The sequence below is a fragment of the Prionailurus bengalensis genome, chromosome D4, assembly GCF_016509475.1.
Source record: "Prionailurus bengalensis isolate Pbe53 chromosome D4, Fcat_Pben_1.1_paternal_pri, whole genome shotgun sequence".
NCBI lineage: Eukaryota > Metazoa > Chordata > Mammalia > Carnivora > Felidae > Prionailurus > Prionailurus bengalensis.
Genome location: NC_057359.1, coordinates 88,624,222 through 88,640,398, shown reverse-complemented (window position 1 = coordinate 88,640,398; position 16,177 = coordinate 88,624,222). Strand labels below are relative to the sequence as shown.

General features: G+C 60.3%; 1 protein-coding gene and 1 long non-coding RNA gene across 2 annotated transcripts in view; one reads left to right on the top strand and one right to left on the bottom strand.

Annotated features, from left to right (window-relative positions):
* The window catches only part of HMCN2 (hemicentin 2), a 144,976-nt gene that overhangs the window by 65,354 nt on the left and 63,445 nt on the right, over nucleotides 1-16,177 (bottom strand). Inside the window, exons 23-30 of the mRNA XM_043567001.1 lie at nucleotides 9,691-9,818; nucleotides 7,738-7,992; nucleotides 6,801-6,887; nucleotides 3,939-4,133; nucleotides 2,845-2,975; nucleotides 2,460-2,607; nucleotides 1,981-2,110; nucleotides 459-613 (exon numbers count right to left, since the gene is read on the bottom strand). Of these exons, the coding sequence (XP_043422936.1) occupies nucleotides 459-613; nucleotides 1,981-2,110; nucleotides 2,460-2,607; nucleotides 2,845-2,975; nucleotides 3,939-4,133; nucleotides 6,801-6,887; nucleotides 7,738-7,992; nucleotides 9,691-9,818 (1,229 nt within the window). The remainder of the gene's footprint in view (nucleotides 1-458; nucleotides 614-1,980; nucleotides 2,111-2,459; nucleotides 2,608-2,844; nucleotides 2,976-3,938; nucleotides 4,134-6,800; nucleotides 6,888-7,737; nucleotides 7,993-9,690; nucleotides 9,819-16,177) is intronic.
* LOC122475232 lies at nucleotides 15,156-16,155 on the top strand. Its single transcript, XR_006295121.1, has 2 exons — nucleotides 15,156-15,601; nucleotides 16,041-16,155. It is a non-coding gene; the product is annotated as an uncharacterized LOC122475232 (long non-coding RNA).

Below are 16,177 nucleotides of genomic sequence, written 5' to 3'. Positions count from 1 at the left end.
CCAAACAGCACCGCACCTGAGAACAGACGGCTCCGCCCTTCCCAAACCCCTTCCGTCCTGATTACAACAGACGGCAAGGTACGGTTGGATAGACTGGGTACTTAACCCTTCTGGCACTCCCTGTATCAGCGCTCTTCTGCTGTATCTGTCCTCACAGCTTCCTCCCCGAAGGCCAAGTGGCCCTGACTTCCCACCTACACTCGAGATAGTAAATATCCTTTTAAATGAGTGTCTTTCCGTATAAACGGAGTCGATTTAAAGAAACAGGGGCAGAAATGATCAACCCCAAGCAGGATTAGGAATAGCAAAGCTCGCAAAGCTGGGGATAGAGACGATGGGTTTTGGGAGCGCCGGGCCAGATTCCCGGGCCCTCGCCCCACATTTTACTGGACCGGGGCTGCTCCCCTCTAGGATCTCCCTCTGGGAAGTGGGCAGCCCGTGGTGGGGGCCGGGCTCACCGTGCATCCTGAGCCGGAAGTCCTTGGCCTGCTGGCCGGCGGGGCTGAAGGCCACACACTGGTACCGCCCCTCGTCCCCCAGGTGACTGCTGGTGATCCTGAGAACCTGGCTGTCCTCCTGCAGCTGGACATAAGGGTCTCCCGGAAGGATGGGCCTGGGTCGAGAGAAAACGCCGCCAGTAAGCAGGGCCCGGCCGCAGAGAGGCGGGCTTGCCACTTGTGAAAAGCAAATCTGGAAGGTTCACGGTCGCCGAAAGGTGGGTGGGTACAAACAGTGGCCGATCCCTACCATGGACTGTTATTCAGCCCGTGAAAGCAGTCACGCACAGGCGGATACTGCATTTCTGACAAACTGAAGGTCTGTGGCGACCGTGCCTCGAGCAGGCCAGTCGGTGCCATTTATCCAATGGCGTCTGGTCACTTCGTGTCTCCGCGTCACGATCGTGGCCATTCTCACAATATTTCAAACTTTTTCGTTATATTTGATACGCCGTGATGTACAACGTACGTTTGTTGCACGGGGTTACAACTCGCTGAGAGCCCAGATGATGGTTAGCATTTTCTCAGCAATACGCTTTTTTTTTTTTTTAAGGTTTATTTATTTTTGAGAGAGCGCGCGAGCCGGGGAGAGGTCGGGAGAGGGGGACAGAGGATCTGAAGCGGGCTCCGCACTAACAGCAGAGAGCCCGACACGGGGCTCGAACTCACGAACCGTGAGATCATGACCTGAGCCTCGGTGGGACACTCGACCCACCGAGCCACCCAGGCGCCCTGCGATGAGCTATGTTTTTAAACTATCTTTGAATTAAAGTACGTATGCTGTGTACGTATATTGCATATATTGCACACTCAACAGACTAGAGTGTAAACCTAACTGTTCTTGGGAAACCAAGCAAGGCGTCTGATTTGCTTTATCGCGATATTTGCTTCACTGTGGTGTTCCAGAACCAAACCCACAACAGCCCGGACGTGTGCCTGTACTGACACCTGCTGTGGCCCAGGTGGACCCTGTGAACTGAGCACTCAGTTAGACACGTCAGACACAAAAGGCCCCCTGCCGTACGACTGCATGCGATTTACGTGCAGAAATCTAGATAAATCTACAGAGACGGCAAGCAGATGAGTGGTCGCCAGGGGCTGGGGGGTAAGGGGGTCTCCTTTTGGGGCGATGGAATGTTCCGGAACTAGACAGAGGTGGCGGTGCACATCACGGTGCGTGTACTAAATGCCCCTAGAAGCATGCACGTCAGAAAGGTTGATTTGATGTTGTGTGAATTTTACCTAAAAAAAAAAAAAGAAGTTTAAAGCAAAAAAGCAAGACTGGCTGAGTCATGAAAAAAATGCTGCTGGGGGGAGAGAGGAGGGCCCCCTGGGGAATTCCAGGCTGGGGTGGGAGGTGTCCCATGCTGACCCCCGCCTGGTCCCTGGAGGGAGGCACCTGCAGTGCTCACCAAGCTCCTTGCCCCTGTGCGCCCGGCCCTGGCAGAGGAACCACCCCCCATCTGCCAGGAAGACCACTCACTGCCCGTCCTTGGTCCATTCCACTTGGGGCGTGGGGACCCCCGAGGTCCGGCACTCCAGCTCCACCCCTGCACCGGCCAGGCCCAGCACCTCCTCCTGGGCAGCCCCGGCTCCCGTCACGGAAGGAGGGACTAGGGGGCAGGGGGCAGAAAGTCCTCAAACCCTGCACAGGCAAAGGCCCTGGGACGGGCCTTTGTCTGTGCGGGTCCCCGGGTGCGCCCTTCCCTCCCCTCCGGTGCATGACTCAAAGCTCCCTGGCTCCGCAGGACCCTGCTTGGTGCATTCTCCGCAGCTTACGCTACCGTTCCGTAGCACGTAACACAACGCTAATTACGTGGTCGATCATGTGACTACCTAACATCTGCCCTGACGGCTCTGCGAGGACAGGGATGGAGTCCGTCATGGGCCCCCGGCTCTCAGCAGGCAAAATCTCCCCTTCCCCAGCCGGCGCCAAAGGGCAGGGGCTCAGGCCTCACTCACTGAGCACGAGGAGGTCAAAGTCCCTCTGGGCAATCCCGGCCTGGTTCTCTGCCCGGCAGGAGTAGAGGCCAGCATCGCCCTCCTGGATCCTGGGAAAGTGGAGGGCCCGCGGCTTGTCCAGGAGGCGGTGACCACCCTCCTCAGGAATCTGGGTGGAAGAGGCCAGAGGGAGCTGATGAGAGGGGTCTGGAACCTGGGGCTTCTTACTCCCAAAAGAGTGCCATGCCCTCTCCACCATGCAGCCCCCTAGGCTTCCTCCACTGCCCACTGCACTCCCCCAAACACCTGTCACATCTCCCCGCCACACCCGGCCCGTGTGGGAACCCATCCAGAAGGTCCCTATCCAAATCCCACCCACAGCCCAGCCACCCCAGAGGACACCCACCGGCTGCCCGTCCTTGAGCCACACGATCTCAGGGGCTGGAAAGCCATTCGCGTCACACTCCAAAGTCAGGGACTGCCCGGCCATGCCTGACACATTGGTCCTGTGCCCGTCCTCCCGGATGCTAGGGGGCACTTGGGAGCAAAGAGAAGCAGAGAAACCATCCCCTCTCCGGACAGCCACCGCTACCCAGACCCCACGTGGGCCACTCTTCCTGGCCTGGACAGGCAGTCCCAACTCCTGCCCTTCCCCAGATCCTGAGGTCCCAGGAGGCCCGGGCCTGTCCCCGATCTGGCCACCGGGAGCCGTGTGGACCTGGGAATGTCAGAGCAGCCTTCCCGGGGACCCACACGCCCCAGCTTTGTGCCCGGGCACCACGCCGCCCCGATATTCAGCTTTGCAAGATGCTGGAGCCCCCGGATCCACCCGGGTCTACTTATAACCTGTTTGTCATGGTCACCTGGGAGGGACCCAACTCATAACCTCTGAAGACGGGGCTTGGGTATATCTTCATAACAAATTTCCCAGGCAAGATGTTATTCGGGGAGCCAGGATGGCTGGTCACGGGGAGGGGGGAGGTGGCCCATCAGGAGCAGTTAAAACTTTCCCTACTCCTGTTAAGAGGAAGGGCCCCCTCCCTCTGCCCACAAGACAATGGAAAGGGTCAGGCAGAATAGGAGGCTCTCCCTGCTCTGGGACTCTCTCCCCTGCCACTGGTGCTTGTTATAAAATGAATTCACCAGGGCGCCTGGGTGGGTCAATCGGTTGAGAGTCCGACTTCAGCTCAGGTCACGATCTCACAGTCTGTGGGTTCGAGCCCCGCGTCGGGCTCTGTGCTGACGGCTCAGAGCCTGGAGCCTGCTTCCGATCCTGTGTCTCCCTCTCTCTCTGCCTCTCCCCCACTCTCACTTTGTCTCACTCTGTCTCTCAAAAATAAATAAACGTAAAATGAATTCACCTACGAGACCACCTTAAAAGCCATTTAGGGAGTTCTAGGTCCTTCCCCTTACACTGTCCCCATGGCGGTCTCTCTGGGGAAGGGGTGCCGTTGGGGTAAGTGAGCACAAGCCAGCCCCCACTCTGGGGGCCCTGCTTACCATAGACCACCAGCTTGGCTCTCCTGGACGTGGAGCCTGCCTCATTGGTGGCCTGGCACTCGTAGTCTCCGCTGTCGGTGGGCGAGACTGAGGCCAGAAACAGGGAGCCTTCATCCAGCACCTCCAGGCCCGGCCGGCCACGCAGGGGCTCCAAGGTTGGGCCCTTTCGCCACGTGACCTGCGGCTTGGGCACCCCTGGCGGGGCGCACGGAGTCATCAGCATGAATGCTCTGAAATCTGCCCCCCCTTGGGGCACCCACGCTGCCCCCCCTTGGGCAAATGTCGCTGGCCCTCCCGTGGGGGGGCTCCCGGCACCTCCTCGCCCCCTAGGCTGGCAGGAGCAGCTCCCTCGAGGCCCACACACCCGCTGCCTCCCACCCGTGCTGGGGGTCCGCGGGTCTCCCAGTGCCCTGAAGGCCACAGGAGAGGGGCCAGAACCCTCTTTCTGGTTCCCTCCTCAAAGAAGGGCCGCCTCGTGTGGGATGGCACTCCTGCCCCCGTTACCCGCCCCGCGTTCCTCTTTGCCCAACACCCCCAACTTCCTAACGTGCACAGGATGCACTCACTCAGGTTTCTTTTGTCTACCTTGGGGCCAAGGTCTTTGCTTTAACTCCCCGCCGTGCCCCCAGCTGCAAGCCCAGTGTCGGCCCATAGGAGGCGCTAAGTGAATGACCGTGCCTGCTGTGCTCGGCACCCATCTGGGGCACTGGCCACACCGAGGTCCTCAGATGGGCGTTGTGGGGCTGACCCGGGCTTCTGAGCACCACCCAGGCCCGTGAGGCGGCGGCACCCAGTGGTCGTGGGGTCACCCGAGCTCCAGCCCTGCTGACCTGCTCTACGACCTTGGGACAAGAGCAGCCCTCTGTCTGCTGGGGCCTCGGCCACCTTCCGTCCTTCTCCAGCCACATGCAGATAGGGGGCCTCCCTGGGGGGGGGCACTCCCCAAACTCACAGGACGGCACCTGGCACCTCTGTCTCCCCCATCGCGCTCTGCCAACGTCAGCCATCGGGACCGCAACGTGGGCTAACACGCGTGGGCAAACGCAACACTCCACGCGCTCTCTGCCACCTCCCGGGCAGCGCGGGGCCCCGGGTGGACGTGAACTCTCCCGTCTCACCCACTCCTTTACCCACAGCCATGGGGGGGGCCACCCCATTTGGGTGGACACGTGGGTGGCAGTCAGGACGTGGCACACTCAGGGCATCCCAGGTGGGGGACCCGGGCCCGCTCTGCCTGCCCTGGCCCCTCTGCCCCACGTGCTGGGCCTCCGCCTGCCACCCTGCTCTGTGCTCCTGCGTCACGTCGCGTCCTCTGTGCCTGAGGTTTGAACCCTGGATCTTTTTTTGTCTTCAGGCAAAACGTCTCTCCCCTGGATGAGCTCTAGCCACAGAACTGCCCTGTAGCTCAGCCCCGGAAGATTCCAGGGGACTCGGGCCGTTGCTGAAAACCACTCCCCTCCCCTCCCCACTCCTACTTCACAGGGGCCAAGAGAGCAAGAGTCAGTGGCCAGGCTCCTGGCCTTTCTGTCCCACCCACAAGGAGGCGGTGGGCGGGGCCACCCTCCGTAGGCACCAGGGCTCCCACATTCCAGGCGCCGGGCTGGGCACTTTCTCCTTTAGCCCTCCGACCCCAAGGCCACGTGGCTGGTGAATGCCAGCGCCCAGCACTGCCCAGCAGCAAACACCTGCTTGAAAGGGAGGCCAAGGGCAGCCTGCGGGCAGGCGCAGGCCAGGCTGAGGCCTGGTTATCAGCGGGGGCTTAGGTTATGTTGATTCCGCTGAAGTCTGGTGCAGAGGACAAGCCCCTGACTGGCCAGGGATCCCCCTCCCCGCTCCCAGACCGCCAGACGGCTACTTGCTGTTACCAGCGACAGGCACAAGGTGGCGCTCTGGCTGAGGGCGACGCGTCGGCCCCTCCAGATGGGCAGTTCTCAGAAAGGAGCCCCTGAGGTGCCCAGGGCTCCCACCCAGCACCTGCCTCCCACCTGGCCCTCCGTCAGGCCTGTTCCAGCAAACTCCCTGGTTCCAGTCTCCTGCCAGGCTTTCTGTAAGCTGCCACCTGCTCCTGAGACCCAGACACCCACCCTTCTGGAGAGCGCCCACGCACAGGGGACACGGCAGGCCCTCTCGCCACAGAAGAGCCCGAAGCCAAAAGCAGCAGCTGGGGCGGGCGGTGAGGTCCACCGGGTCCGACAGAAAGGGAGACTCTTCGTTCGACACATCGCCCTGATCCCCTGTATGTGCCGGGCACGGTGCTGGGACCTAACACTCCTGCTGTCCCCGGAGCCCTCACAGCAGCCCTGCGTGGAGGGCCTGGAATGACCCCACTGTACAGATGAGGAAACAGAGGCTCAGAAAGAAGGTATAAACTGCCCCAAGAAGGTACCTGGCCTGGAAGGGCCAAAGCAGGGGTCAGCGCGGGGCAATTGACCACAGAGGGATCTGTCTTGGCCCCACGGGATGCTGCTGACCCCAAGGGGTGGTCTGCCTAGGGCCACGTGAATCTATCTCTGCTAGAAAGTCTGGGGCGGGCTTGAAGAGTGGGGGCCCCCATCCTTGGACCCTCAGGCCGTCCTCAGCCCAGCTGCCGCATTTCCCAGGCAGAGGGGGCTGGGGTCAACCCACACCATGCTTTGTGGGTCACCTCCCGGCTGCGTGACCTCTAACAAGTTGCTTAGTCCCTCTGGGCCTAGATTGCCCCTAACAGAAGAGAGCTAAAGCTAATGCCCGTCCTACAGGGTCGTCGACAGGATGAAATGTCTTGCGTGGCCTGGCTGGGAGTGAGGACCCCCCTAACGCTCCCTAACCCATGGGCATTGCCCAGTGTTTCCCAGTCCAGCCCACCCCGGGGCCCGGCCTCACCTCTGGCAGGGCACGGCAGGCTGGCGTTCTCTCCCGCCACTCTCTCCAGCAGGCTGCTGGTCTCATCGGCCTCCCAGTGCGGCGGCTCTGGGGAGAGGCAGTGTGGCCGCACTTACACCCAGGCCGGTGGAGAGGGCGTCCCATCCAGAACCCGGCCAGGCACGAGCCCCACCTCCCACAGGCTGGCCCGCAGAGAGGCCACCAGGGCCGCGAGCGACCCCACGGGCTTGGGAGGTGAAGCTTGGCAGGGTCCTGCCCCGCGCTCCCCTCCAGCAGCGGCTTTCCGGGTTTGTCTTTCGTTCGTAATAGTGAAAAATGCGGCTCCACTGATCCAGACCAGACCTCCCCGTGCACCAGGACGCTTCTCACACATTCTCTCGGACTCCCTGCTATTATCGGGCCCATTTCACAAGGGACAAAACTGAGGGTCAGAGAGTGTACATGGCCTACAGTCGTCCAGCCAGAAAGCGGAAGGAGCTGAGTCTCGGCCCAGGCACCTGCTCTTTGATCATGACTCCGTGGCACTTCTGGCCACCCCGGAGCAGAGAGGGTGCCCACAAGGCTGACCTAAGGCTCCCTCACACTGGACGCTCCCACCGCCTCAGGGGCTAGCGGCCGGGAGGAAGGAAGGGGTTAAGAATCTCAGAGGCCCAGGGGCGCCTGGGTGGCTCAGTCAGTGAAGCTCCATCTGTGAGTTCGAGTCCCAGTCCATCCGTGAGTTCGAGTCCCGCATCGGGCTCTGCACTGCCAGCTCGGAGCCCAGACCCTGCTTCAGATCCTGTGTCTCCCTCTCTCTCTGCCCCTCCCCACTCATCCTCTGTCTCTCTCTTTAAAAATAAATAAACATTAAAAATAAAAAGGACTCTCAGAAGCCCAGGCTACTGTTGGGGGTGGGGGGGTGCAGAGGGGTGAGTTGGGGGGTTCAGGGGAGACTCACCCAGCACCCTGAGCTCCAGCTCCCAGGCATCCACGCCGGCGCTGTTGGAGGCCTCGCAGCGGTACAGCCCCGTGTCAGAGGCCTGGATGGCCGAGAAGTGGACGGAACCCTCGGGGCTCCCGCCCCGCAGGGCCACCCCGTCCTTGGACCAGTTCAGCCGGGGCTCCGGGCTGCCCTCGGCCACGCAGTTCAGGTCCAGAATCTCTCCTGCCAGCACCTTCAGGACCCGCGGGCCCGGCTGCACCTGAGGGGGCACTGAAGAGCCCCGGGGAGGGGGATCCAGTCACTGGGGCCCCAGGTTGGGGGGGCGCAGAGCCCAGACCCACCTGCCCTTACTTCCGGGGATCACCAAGCAGCAGGGATCACTGTAGGGCGCAGCCTAAGGCTGACCATTCCTCCTTTTGTCAGGAAAGGGCAGCAGGACGCCCCAGGTGGTCCCCCCCAAAGTGAATCGAATCCGGCCTTTCGCCTGAACGCACGTGCTCTCATCGCAGAATCGCTTCTTTCTCCTCCTCCTTTCTCCCGGCTTCTTTCTCCTCACCCGCTCTCCCCGCCATCCCCCTACTCCTGCTCCCTCCCTTCCCTGGGCTGGGGGGAGATGGGGGCCATCATTCCTTCCACGTTTACATCTCCTCTGTCCCACTCCGGTCCTTCCTCCGGGCTGGTGATACCAAGCCCATTTCGCAGATGAAGAAGGGGAGGCTCAGAAGGGTCAGGTGATTGACCAGAGTCACCCAGTCCCTCAGCTGAGAGGAACCGGAGCCAGCCCCAGCCCTGAGTCTGTCTGAGCGGGAATCCAGGCCGCTTCCCTGGGCCACCCCAGGACCTCGGTGTCCAGGAGCGCAAGGGTGCCCGTGCCTTGCCCGCCCCTCACACCTGCTGAAAACAACAGCAGGTTCCACTGTGACGCTTCCCCTTCTGACAGCTATGGGATGGGCGTGACTGTGGCCCCCGGTTTACGGAGGAGGAAGCCAAGGCTCAGAGAGGCCAAGCGGCTGGCCAAGGTCACACAGCCCGTCAGTGGTAGCAGAGTCAGGACTCACATCCAGTCCTCCTAACTCTGGGGCCTTGCTCACCACCCAGCCCCCTCCCTCCCCCCGCACCCTGCCACTGCCGTATCTCTCATAGGCTCACGCAAACCCACAGCAAACCTTTCCCCCCTTCCCTCTCTGAGCCTCAGCCTATCCACCTGTAAGATGGGGCGCTAGCTTAGATCGGGGTCTCTTTTTCCATAAAGGGCAAGAGAGTAAATATTTCAGGCTTTGCGGGCCAGATGGCCTCTCTCTCAACTACTCAACTCGCCCCTGTGGCTTGAGAGAAGGCAGAGGCCACACCGACACGAGTCTCAGGTGCTAAGAACGCTGGTTTTGCGGACACTGAAATCGGAATCTCCTGTAATTTTCACGCACCACAAAAACTGTTGTTTGGGGTTTTTTTCCCAATCGTTTAATTTTTCACCGGTGGGCCATGTGAAAACAGGAAATGGGTCAGACATGGCCCGCGGGCCACAGTCGGTTGGCCCCTAGCGTTGGTAATCCCCTGGGGCTTTTGAAGCTAACAAGCCCCCTGCCTCTCTGGGGGAGCGACAGCACGGCTGGCCTCTGTGGACGGGACCGAGACATCCAGGGGAATGTCCACCCCTGGGGCCCCAGCCAAGTCGGGAACCAGAACCCCTTCATGGGTTCCCCTCTGACCCTTACCACCCTAGGCCCACCCTGGGCCCTGCCCTCTGTTCTCAGGGGGCCCCATCCGAGGGTACAGGGGAAGGGAGAAAGGGACTGAGGAGATACAGGGCTGGAGGACCCAGAGGGGAAGGGAGGAAGCACTGGAGGGCCCCACGAGGAGGCGACAGGGCCTGGCCTGCAAACAGGGAAGGACACTGAGAAGGCCTAAGAAAGATGGACGGAAGGGAGGGGCCGTGGGCGAGACCCCGGCCGGCAGCCCGGGCCCTACCTTGCACCCGGAGCACGTAGTGCTGAGAAGCGGACCCAGCAGGGTTGCTGGCTGTGCATCTGTAGAGGCCACTGTCACCGACCTGGGCCTGGGCCACACGCAGGGAGCCTGACGGCAGGAGGCGATGCCTGCAGGAGTGAGGGGCACTGGTGAGACCCCAACCAATCCCAGCCCCGCCGGAAAGACCTCAAGACTCCACTGGAGCACCCGCCTCCCCCAGCAGATGGCCAGATTCCATGTGGGCTCAGCCCGGGGCCAGGCGCATGGTCACCAATTAACTCCCTCTCTTCTGCACGCCCTGCCCCGAGGCGGGGGACGAGGCCGGTCATACACCCTCCCCACGGCTTCCGAGGAGAAGCTGCCAGCCCAGAGGCCCTCTGAGGCTAAGTGCCAGGGCCGGCCAGACTCCGAATCTAGTGCTTTTTGGCATTCCGTCGTCCAGCCCTGCGCCGGGCCCTCGGGAGGAAGCTGTGCAGGCCCCTCGTCATTGTTGTCCCCAATCTGGCCCACCTTGCTAAAGCCACCTGGCCCCCCTCCCAGAGGGATCTGGGACCCCCAGCCAGGCTCCTGCAGCTGGGCCGGACCCCAAGGGGCCCCAGCAGACATGATGTCACCGGCCCATATGTGCTGGCTCCGTGAAGCCCCTGTCCCCATAAATCGGGGAGGGCAGCTGCGGCCACTGGCCCCAGCTGGCCCCAACTGCAAGCGGCCAGCACGGGGGTGGGGGACCCCAAAGGCCAGCCGCCAGCCTGTGCTCCTAGTATAACAGCTGGGCTCTAGAGTCCAACAGTGCTGGGGTCCCCACTCCCCTTTCTGCTGAGTGTCGGTTTCCTCCTCTGCAAAATGGAGGTGACAACGGTCCCCATCTCCCAGGCAGCTGCAAGCAAAGTGCTGGGCATGTGCTTCTCAGACGGGTCCTCACTGCTGGCAGTGGGCTGCCTGTGTGACCTCGGGCTACTACTTTTGCCCTGCTGGGCCTCTGTCTTCCCATCTGTGAGATGGGGTAATAATCCCCCTGCCCAGTACCCCCTCCTCCGAAGCATCCAGCAGGCACTTGGTGCCAAGCTCTCTGAGGACAGTTAGTGACACCGGGTGATGGCCTCAGAGCCCCGGCACCGGGCTGGACCACTGGGATCCAACCCTGTTGGGCCACATGCTTGCTGTGTGAGGTTGGCCTGGTCATTTAACCTCTCTGTGCCTCACTTGTCTCGTTCTGGAAACTGGAGACGATATCATACGGGGGCGCCTGGGGGGCTCAGTCAGCTAGTGTCCGACTCTTGGTCTCGGCTCCAGTCATGATCTCACAGTTCCTGACTTTGAGCCCCTCATCGGGCTCCGGGCTCCGTGCTGACAGGGCGGAGCCTGCTTGGGAGTCTCTCTCTCCCTCTCTCTCAGCCCCTCCCCACCTCGTTCGGGTTCTCTCTCAAAAACAAATACACTTTTACAAAATAAATAAAATAAATAAGATAAAAACATTCATATAGATGGCTTCACGTGTATGTGCGTAGATCTAATTCATTCATTTTTCACCACTGCACAATATTCCCTCGCGTGACCCTACCACAATTCATGAATCTGTTCCCCTGCGGAGGACATTTAAATATTTAGATATTCTTTCTTTTTCTGTCCTCTCCTCTCCTGTCCTCTCCTCTCCCCTCTTCTCTCCTCTCCTCCCTCCCTCCCTTCTTCCCTCCCTCCTTCCTCCCTTCCTTCTTTCCTTCCACCTCCAGACCTTTCTGCACACTGCTCTATGGGTCCTGCCTGAACAGGACCAGGAGTCCTGGGCCAGGGCTCACACACCATCAGCCGTCATGGGCACAGACGCCTCACTCACACCTTGCAGGGCAGGGCTTCTCATCAGAATCTCCAGGCTTCGTGTGAAACACGCAGATTCCCAGCCCCACCTGGGGCTCTGATGGCGGGGGGCAGGAACTGGGGTTTTACCAAGGTCCTAGGTGGCTCTGACACAGGTCAGGGGACCAGCCCTTGGGCACACTGCCCAGGGACACGAGGAAGTGTCCCCACCCTGAGAAGCATCACGAAAGAGCAGATGGGAGCAGGGCTTTGAGTGGCCCCGCGTGAACTACCGTCTGCCACCGTGGGCCAAGGACTCCACCTCCAGGGGACTCGGGGTCCTCATCTGGAGTCACAGGAGGTGGCAAGCATGAAGCGACACGGTGCATGCCGAGCTCACGTGCCTGGGACGTAGTAAGTGCTCAGTAAACAGCCCTGCTGTTAGCACGCCCGCTAGTGTCCGGGCTCTCCTTGCGAGTCTCCGATCAGCAGGGCTGCCCTGAGCTGGTCTCTTGATCTCTCAAAGAGGAGGAAAAACACCACGCAGATCCTGATTCGTCCCAGCGACGGGTACACGTCTCCCCCGTGTGGCATCGCTTCCCTGACTTTTCTCATCTACAGGTTTTTATATACTTTTTAATTAAATGATATTGACATCCACCAACCAAGGGCCAGATCAGTTTGAGGCTGGAACATATATATATACTCGGTCTACACGGTTCCCTCCCTCCCAGGACCTCACTGCAAACCTCAGCGGAGAACATGGGGACGGCGTGGGTCAGCGGCAAGAGGTGCGGGCTGGGAACCGGAGTTCGGGATCTGACATCTGCTTCTGCTACAGACGTGCTGTGCAACCTGAGGCAGGCAGTCAATGTCTCTGAACCCCAACTGCTTCCCATTTGAAGAGGCAGCTCCGGATTCTTTTATGCAGAAGCTGCCTTCTAGTTTTGAAAACTTCAGAGACCATAGAACCCCTCGCTCGCTCTCTCTCCCTCAACAAGACCTTTAAAGGATAGGAACTGGGAGCTTCTGGGAGAGAAATAATAAGGGCCGCCTGGGTGGCTCAGTCAATGAAGCGTCCGACTCTCGATTTCGGCTCAGGGCACGATCTCGGGGTTCGTGAGTTCGAGCCCCGCGTCGGGCTCTGCGCTGACAGCTTGGAGCCTGCTTGGGATGCTCTCTCTTTCTCTCTCTCTGCTCCTCCCCCACTTGCGTGTGCCCATTCTCTGTCTCAAAATGAATAAGCTTCAAATCATTAGTAATCATCATCATGAAAGAAATTTCCAGAAGGGGAAAATTCCCCCCGATGAAAGTTGGCATCTTGTCTTTCCTGTGACCAGCCCCAGGTCATTTCTCAGAAAGGGAACGCTGTTGGTTTACCACAAAGGAAAAACGGAATGAAGGGAGGATCCATTTTACAGATGGACAAGCTGAGGCCTAGCAGAGGCCAAAGGACCCCATTACCTGCCCCGTGGAGCCTGTGTCTGCTGTCACTGACAGGATGGCCGTATCACTGCTTTCCCTCAAGCCCTCTGCGGTTGCCCCGCAAAATCCAAGCATAGCCTCCTGGCCTGTGTGGGTCTACACGGACCAGTCCCCCGCCCCAACCCCTGATGGACCACCGTTCCTCCTCGAAGGACCGGCTTCGTCTCACTTTCATCCCCTTGCCCGTGCCGCTCTTCCTACCTGGGGCACCCCTCCACCTCCTGTTCACCCAGGTTATGCCTGCTCGACCTTCAGTACTTAGACATCACCTCCTCCAGGAAGGCCTCCTGCCTCGATGCCCCAAGTCTGGTAGGTGCAGCCCGTGAACTCCCACGGCTGCCTGTCCTTTCCCCTCCCTGTCGCAGCCCTCTCCACCACACGGGCTTGGGACCCAGCTCTCCCTCCCCTTCCTCAGGCGCTCTGCAGGTCTGGGGGCTGCAGCCTGGGGGTGGGGGCCGGGGAGAGGTGGGAGGAGGCGGGGCGAACATTGCCGCTGCGTGCACGTGGCATGATCAGTGGCGGCCCCTCCAGTGTGGCCGTGGCCAGAACAGCCAGACGGCTGCCCGAGGCACTGAGATGAGAACCAGGGAATTTCCCGTTTTGTTTTTTTAATTTTTTTTTAACGTTTATGTATTTTTGAGACAGAGAGAGACAGAGCATGAACGGGGGAGGGTCAGAGAGAGAGGGAGACACAGAATCCGAAACAGGCTCCGGGCTCTGAGCTGTCAGCCCAGAGCCCAACGCGGGGCTCGAACTCACGGACCGCGAGATCATGACCTGAGCCGAAGGACGCTCAACCGACTGAGCCACCCAGGCGCCTCGGGAATTTCCTGTTTATGACACGCATCGGGCTCGAGCCTTCACAGATGGCTGCAGCTGCGAGGTTCACACAGGCACGGAGATGGGGGGTCGGATCTGAGAGGGGCCCACCTACCCTGCCGGGTCCCTCCGGTTCTCAGAGCTCAAGGGGGCACCTACCTGCACAGAGAGACCAAAGGGCACCCAACAGAAAGTGCTCCGAATCAAGCGGGTATCATTCCCAGCAGGCACCTTGGCTGCAGCCTCACTCAGCTGACCTCTCCAGCTCCCCCTCGTTCTCTGTGGTTCAGGGAAGCCGCGCCTCCTGCCCTGGGAGATGCCCTGCCTCCGGTGACCCGATCCTGGAGCCATTACGGCAGCCATCACACCTGTGATCACCTGTCAAGGTCGATGCTTCTAGAAGGGGAGGGGCCGGGTTCCTCCCTTAACACAGCCCCTGGCCCACAGTAGGTGCTCGATAAAAATGTGATGGCAAATCCCAGATGTACACACACACACACACACACACACACACACACACACACGGGTGCGCGCCCTTTCCCACCTCTGCTCACACTGTGTCCCCCCAACCTGGTCTCAAGGGCACACCCTCCTGCCCTCCAGACCCCCTTCAAGGCAGAACACGCTCCAGCCCCTCCAGGAAGCCCTCCCTGACCCTTGCTCTGCTCTGAGTTGCATGGAGCCCAGCTCAGCCAGCTGCTCGCTCACTCATTCATTCATTCATTCATTCATTCATTCATTCATTCGACAAAGAGCTGCGGGGTTCAGGGTGCGCCAGCTGCCGCAGGGGCAGAGAAAATACTCTCATCTCCAGGCTGCTCAGAGTCCGGGTGGCTTGTCTACACTCAGCCCCTCTGGCCGGGTCCCGTGGTGCCCATCCTGCTGCCCCCGTTTCGGGCGGAACGCGGACTTGACTTTAGACGCTGCACCCGTGCTGCCAGCCGCCACGGTGCTCTAGAATGTTCGGTTCTGAAACTTACTTCCCCTGACTGTTCTCCGGAGTGAGAGCTGCTGGCCATAAGCTAATAAGACCCCTTGCCAGGCCAGGGAGCGGCACAAACGGTGAGGATCCACCAAGGTAAAGACCCCACAGGAGGGCACCGGGGCGTCGCCACCACACCACCGGCTTCCGGTGACGAGGCAGCTTTTCTCCGGGAGCACCAGAACCCGGCTGGCAGCTCGCTTCTCCACTGGGGGCCAAGTGGGCCCAGAGACGGGGGTGGGCACGCCAACCGTCCCGCAGCACCCCGGGGATTCTCCATCCACTCACTGTCCCCTCCCCGCCGGCTTGCCCCCCTCCTCCCCCAGATGCATCTGGATCGGCCCGGTGGGGGACCCTGGCCCGCTGCCCCCGGAGCTGGAAAGCTGGAGCCCGAGCCAAGAACACTCACAGCTGTCCCAGCTACACATCAGAACCGCAAACAAACACTGTTGCCTGGCAACACGGCCTCGCCCCAGCATCCTGGGGCTGAATCATGGGACCAGAGCCCCTAGGAGCCGTCTGGCCACCATCGTCTGCCGTGAGCTCTCCGCCCAGCCCTTTCATTTCTCAGACGGGAAGACTGAGGCCCAGAGCGGGGAAGGGTCTCGCTCACGTTCACTCAACGAGGTGGGGACGAGGCTGGGATGGGATCCCAGGTCTCTTGCCGCGTGACGTCACGCACAGCCAGAGCCCCGTCTCTCTCTGAGAGCCTTTTCTCTCTGCCGCTGCTGTGGCAGGGGGCTGGGCACGCGAGATGGCTCGCGAATCCTGCCGACTGCAGTTCTGAATCACGAGCCGGATGGTCTTTTCACAAACAGCAGGCCTCGCCGGGTAAGAAGCACCCGATGACCATTCCCACCCCAGGACTCGGTTGTTTGCTTTGGGGACTATACCCCAAGGAAATGACCCAGAAGATAAAGAGAAGCGTTGGTGGGATGATGTCCCAACAGCCCATTTATTACCGCTGAAAGCTGGCAATGGAGCTTATGGCCCCAAACAGAGGAGCAGCTTAGCAACCATGAGAGCTGAGCGCCCTGGAATGTTCTTTTGCCCTTGAAACGAAAAGCAAGTGATAAGGGCCAGGATGAATCAAGAAAATGGGTAAATGGGGGGGGGGAGGAGGAAGGTCAATGATAAAGGCATAACAGAAGGTGCACTAAGTTTAATTCTAGAAAAGCACCTACAGGAACAACTCGGACGGGGGTGTGGACACAGGTGAGTGATTTAGAGTTTAGTGCTACTTGAGCTTGTACCATGTTCTTTCTGTTAGGATGTACTGACTCAGAGGACAGAGGAGCCCGGAATATTCTCTAGACCCCGCAGAGAGAGCAGCGGCCTGCCTAACGTTGGCCCAGAAGCCTGATGTAAATGTGCCTACGTTTGTAGACTTGTCTGTGTGTGTGTCCC